The sequence below is a fragment of the Grammomys surdaster genome, unplaced genomic scaffold, assembly GCF_004785775.1.
Source record: "Grammomys surdaster isolate TR1022 unplaced genomic scaffold, NIH_TR_1.0 166, whole genome shotgun sequence".
In the NCBI taxonomy this organism is placed as follows: Eukaryota; Metazoa; Chordata; class Mammalia; order Rodentia; family Muridae; genus Grammomys; species Grammomys surdaster.
This window is the reverse complement of record NW_021604614.1, coordinates 15468538-15474405: the sequence shown is the minus strand read 5'-3', so window position 1 is coordinate 15474405 and position 5868 is coordinate 15468538. Positions and strand designations below refer to the sequence as shown.

The 5868-nt window shown below is 49.0% G+C and overlaps 1 protein-coding gene across 1 annotated transcript; it reads left to right on the top strand.

The window, feature by feature from the left end:
* Positions 1-264: 264 nt before the first annotated feature.
* On the top strand, positions 265-4565 carry LOC114620013 (inactive 2'-5' oligoadenylate synthetase 1C-like). The gene is made up of 4 exons (XM_028765969.1): positions 265-447; positions 1371-1659; positions 4011-4207; positions 4542-4565. Exons 1-4 carry the CDS (start codon positions 265-267, stop codon positions 4563-4565), a joined length of 693 nt encoding a protein of 230 aa, XP_028621802.1.
* The last annotated feature ends 1303 nt before the right edge of the window (positions 4566-5868 follow it).

Here is a 5868-nt window from a genome sequence, read left to right as displayed (position 1 = left end):
TGTTTAGGATGCTTCCTGCCTCCTGGTCCATAGCCTGCTGTGAGGAGGGTTTGACAATCCAAAGAAATGCCTGCAGGAAAACAAAACAAAACCAAACAAAAAACAAAAACCAGAGTGTCAGGGAGCCCAGGAGCCAGAGGTGACAGGTGCAAAGGTCTGATTTGCATACCCCCGCCCTTCCAGAGAAGAGGAACCAGCTATGGTTATAAGGGGCAGCTGACTCCTGAGGCAAGGCTGCAGCCAGCAAACGATTTTGGTCTCAGGATGTCGAAGGAACTCCGTAGAACCCCAATCTGGAAACTGAATAAGTTTATAGAAGATCACATCCTTCCCGACTCTACATTTCTTACTGAGGTCAAAGCAGACATCGAAGTCATAAGTGCTTTCCTGCAGGAGAGATGCTTCCAAGGTGCCGCCCACCCCGTGAGGGTCTCCAGGGTAATGATGGTGAGTCTCTTTAGCCTGAGCTGACCAGGACTGGGTGGGAGAGGACTCTCAGAAGCCAGACTGCAGTCCTTAGAGGAGAGTGAGTTACCTCCCTGCTCTGTGCCCAGTGTCCTCATGTACACCCCAGCTATGGCACAGGGCAGAGAGCATTACAGAGACCCCACTTGCTGGATGACTGGACTGATGAAAATTCATTGCCCGTGTTTCCATCTGTCAAATGGGACTTTATGATGACAGGTAGGACTCAGTCACTGTTAAGGCTGAAGAAATGTTGTTTTGTAAAGTCCACTCATCTATGTCAGGGGTGTGAGTGTGTTAGTGATTGTGCTCAGCATTTTATTTAGGGAGGCTCTCTGCTTATCACTTGTTACTATTTTCTCAATTTTTTGTGCTTTTGTTTTCTTAATTTTGACATTTTCTCTGTAGCCTCTTAGTATTGCTACAGACTTTCTTTCTGCTGTCATGGTGGCCATGGTTTATTCTTTTTAATACTCTGCTAGCAAGGGGAATCGTGACAACAGTTTAATATGTCTGTGGTAATTATCTCAGTCTCCTCTCACACACTACCATCCCATGCCCTTGTACTTGAACCTGCCTCAGAGCATCTCCTAACATTAGCATCACAGACAGACAGACACACACACACACACACACACACACAACTCTGGATAGAAATAGATAAAACAAGGGTGTTCATCATTCTGAGTCTGGCTTATCTCCGGTATCACAAGGAGATCCAGGACTCTCTACTTTCCTACAGAGATTCCAATTTCACTCTTCCGTACTGAATAGAATTCCACTGCAAGTGGGTCTGCTTTCTCCATTCAAGGATCACTCTTGGTGATGGACTCCTACTCTGTTCACATCTGGATTACCCAGCATGGGTCTCCCTGCCCCTTGTCATCCTCATCTTTGTCTTTTAGGGCGGCTCCTATGACGAACACACTGCGCTCAAGGGCAGGTCAGAGGCCAACATGGTGGTGTTCTTTAGCAATCTCACCAGCTTTGAGGATCAGTTAAAGTGGCGTGGAGAGTTCCTTGAGGAAATTCAGAAACACCTGTGCCAGTTGCAACAAGAGAGACAATTTAAAGTGAAGTTTGAGATCCAGAGCTCAGAACAGCAGGACTGCAGGTCTCTGAGCTTCAAGCTGAGCTCCCCTGAGCTCCAGCAGAAGATGGAATTTGATGTGCAGCCAGCCTATGATGTCCTGTGTAAGTCAGCCAGCAGCAGCCTCAGCCTGCCCTTCCCCATGCATGAACCCTCTCTTCTATTTCTCTGTGTCTGTGTCTGTGTATCTGTGTTTCTCTCTCTCTCTCTCTCTCTCTCTCTCTCTCTCTCTCTCTCTCTCTCTTTCTCTTTCTCTTTGTGTGTGTGTGTGTCGTGGGGAATATGTTCACGTGTGTGCAGATGTCTGTGCACATGTTTGCATGCGTGTGTAATGGCCAGAGGTCAGCCTTGGATGTCGGATACTTGGGAGCCTATTTTAGTTGAGAGGTTGACCTGGAGTTTGCTGCCCCACCTTCATGGCTCTTGCACTAAGGAGCTGGGGTCAGGTGTGGTGTGTGCTCTGATGGAGCTGAACCCACAATCTCTGGCACCTGGAGACTCAGGCTATCAATTAGGGACAGCACAGGGCTGGTGGGAGTGGCTGTGCATTCTCCTAGAAGTGTCTGTAGGTTATGAGTCTCCAGCTGTAAACAATTATACTCAGATGTATTCAGGACACACTGGGCTCTCTCCACCTACAAAAGCCAGGCAAGTTTACTTGCATGTTTGTTTTGAGAAAGGTGGATCGGCCAGCTTCATGTCAACCTATCTGGTCAGACAGTGAGCCTGAGGGATTCTCTGGTCCCTATCTGCCCAGCGCTGGGATTTCACGTGTCAGCTGCTCACACACACACCCCAAACCCCCACATGCACTCACATGTTATACAACTACACATTAATAATCCTCTCGATTAAGATCTCTTGATACCAGGCCTGACTGACACACAGTGTGTCTCTAAAATTCCAAATTGCCCAACTCGACCCAAAGAAAACCAGGAACACCCATGGGGGAAAAAACTGTATGGGCTTAGGGAGTTTGGGTAATACTTGAGGTTCTATAGTTAGTGGGAGCACAGCACCCCCTGCTGGCCACTGGTAGAACTGCTGCTATTGACTCAGATACAAGGCAGGCCACTAGTCCTTCCGTGACTTAGAGAAATGGAAACAGTCCAGAGTCTCATTGAACAGGGACTAAGAAGGCCAGCCTGGGAGTAGGACCAGGGCAGCCTGCTGTGGGAAGCTGCAAGAGGCTTAGAACTTTTCTCAGTGGCGGGGCTCAGAGGGGGTGATCCAGAAATGAGCTGGGAGGGGGCTCCCCCAGAAGCCTGTGTTGCTCATGGACTTGCCCAGCCTGAGGCAGCTTTCCAGTGGGACAGGAACTCTATCGTAGAACGACTGCCTTGGGAATGCTTGTGTGGATGACATCAAGAGGACCACAGCCCTAACTCAGGTGGCTTAGCAAATGAGACCTACTATGTGCTGGTCCTGAAATAGTAAATATGTTCTTCAGAACTTTATGGAACAGTGGGGTACTAGGCTCGTCCAAAGTTCCATCTGTGAGTGATTTAGGTCTGTGGGAGTATCAAAGCCTGATGGTGTGGCCTGCTGCAACCATGGCCACACACCTGCAGACACCTAAGACACTGGCTCATGCCTCAAAGTGCATACACACCCACAAATAGCTACACACACATCAATTCCACAGCCTGCTCCCTGCCCACAGTAAAAGTGTGTGGGACACACAGACACCGCCACCATCATCATATCCTGAAGCTCTCTGACTTGGTCAATCAACACCACATGACACTGAGGCACAACCAAGATTTGTGCACTGCAGACACACAGTAATTGGAGAGACAGCTCAGTGGTTAAGGGTGACTGCTACACAAGCATGAGGACACGAGTTCAAATCCCCAATGCCCACCTAAGCTTAGAAAGTGCCACACATTGACCTGTATCCCTAGAACTATGGGAGCAGAGACAGGAGAATCTCTGGGGCCTGATGGATGGCAGTCAAGCTCCATGTTCACAGAGAGACCCTGCTGCAAAGGGAGGGGTGACAGACTATAAAGGAAGACACCCCATCTCCTCTTGTGGTCTCTATATATGTGTGTTTGCCCTATCCATGCTCACACAATCCACTCATCATCTCAAAATAGCACAGAGACTGTACACACAGGATAGACAACTACAGTAGAGTGCTCCATGGTAAACCAGCACACAGTTGGCCATTATGAGATGACCGTGTAGCTCTCTTGTGAGTGACCACAGTGTGCTGTTTTCCTCCAGGCCTGGGAGTAAGGCATCCTATTAGGAGCAGTTGGTGGCACAGACTTTCCAGGACCAATTCTTGTACACAGTCAAGAGGTGTGGTAGGCTCATGTCTCTATGGGGAGTGAGGCTTGCTACAGACAAACTTGGCAGTGTTCACTGAACCCCATGATTGTGACCCTAGAGAGAAGGAAGATCCTCAGAGCAAGGTTGAGTCTAAGCATGACTGAAACGTCCTTTGTAGATGAACTGAGAAACTACAAGCACCTTGAACGTGATGCCTACAACGAATTCTACGCCCGACTCATCCGTGAGTGCACCACCCTGAACAAGGAGGGCGAGTTCTCCATGTGCTTCATAGATCTCCATGAAAAGTTCATGAGGGATCGTCCACCCGAGCTGTGGAATGCCATTCGTCTGGTCAAGCACTGGTATCAACTGGTAAGGCATCTGACCCTGACACTCTGGACCCTATGTGTAGAGAATGTGGCTACAGGTCCGAGAAGAGGTCTATTCTAGCTTGCTGTCTATTGACATGATAGCCTTATCACATGACCAACAGTGCCTTGGGAAGGAAAGGTCTGTCTTGGCTACACATCCCAGTGACAGCGCATCTCTGAGGGAAGTCAGCACAGTGACTGAAGCAGAGAGCAGGGAGGAATTCTGCTCACTGCCTTCATCTCCATGGCTCAGTCAGATTGCTTTATTATACAGTGCAGACGCTCAGGCATGGCACCAACCACATCCATCACTGATCAGGATCGTGTCCCCACAGACTGCCCTGAACCAGACTGATTGAGGGATTGTCTTCATTAAGGCTGCCTCCTGCTCAATAACCCTAGCTTCTGTCTAGTTGGCAAAAACTCACCTTCACAAATAACCCATTTTCAAATAGATGCTCACACATACACACCTCTCTAGAACCATAGCCATCTCTTTCTTGACTTTTTGCAAAGATATGATTTCAATATCATGCCATAAAACACAATCTAGCCTTAGGAATCTAAAATGGTTCTTTTTTTTGAAATTTCAATATATAACAAAATTAGTCGCTCAAGGATGCACTCATATAAAATTTAAAACACTAGTTAAATTCATTCTTCCTTCAAGAGGTCACTGTCACAATCAGATCAAAAGCAATGAAACCTCAACAGAGCCAAAACCTCAGTTATCTGATATCTGGAACTCACGGTTCTCTGAGCTTCTTGGGCTCTGCCATCCACAGCACACACAGCTGGTCTCAGGCTCAGGTCAGCTGTGTTCTCATATTGCTCTGTTCCTGGCAGTCGTCCCCTGCTCAGGGCGAGTCCAGTCTCTCGGGGTCTCCACCGCCATGGAGACTGCACTTTCACCAATGGCTTCTCCTGGCCTCTCCCAGTGCCAGGCCTCAGCCTCTTTCCAAGGCCCCTTCAGTCCTACAGGTTTCATGGGACTTGTGACCTGAGAGACCTCTCTGCAGTCCAGGTGTGGCTGACACCTGGAGATGCAGTCGTGGGACCCCTGGACCATGGCTTCTGTTTGCTGACATGAGGAAACCCTTCCTAGAAGCCTTGGCCCCATCCTGCTGTTCTCTACTTAATCTGAGCAGATTTTCAGCTCCAGCTGATGAGAAACCCCTGATTCTTCATGCAAACATAGCACACAAGCAGCCCAGATGGGGTCCTTGCTTTCTTCTGAAACTTCACTCCAGCCTCCGTCCTCTGCCTGCCTCTCAGCTCCCCTGTCTCCCAGGTTCCCACAAACAGCCTGGTAGGCTCTGAGCTCTCAACAGCTTTCCAACCCAAAGTTCCATCCTCCTTCCTCAATCCTCCCAAGGAGCAACATGGTGGGTCAGTCATAGCAGTGCCCCATCCCTAGGACCGGTTTCTGTCCTCGTTTGCTCTGACTGCTGTGGTAAAGATGAGGGTGGAGAGTAAACTGGGGAGGAAAGGGTTTGTCTGGCTCCCATCCCTGCATCCCACTCCATCACTGAGGGAAGCAGAGGCCATGGAGGAACTCTGCTGGCTGCCTGATACCCTTGGACAATCAGTCTGATTTCTAAAAAAACATCTCAAGACCACCTGCCCAGGACAGGGAATGCCCATGATGGACTTGGTCCTCCC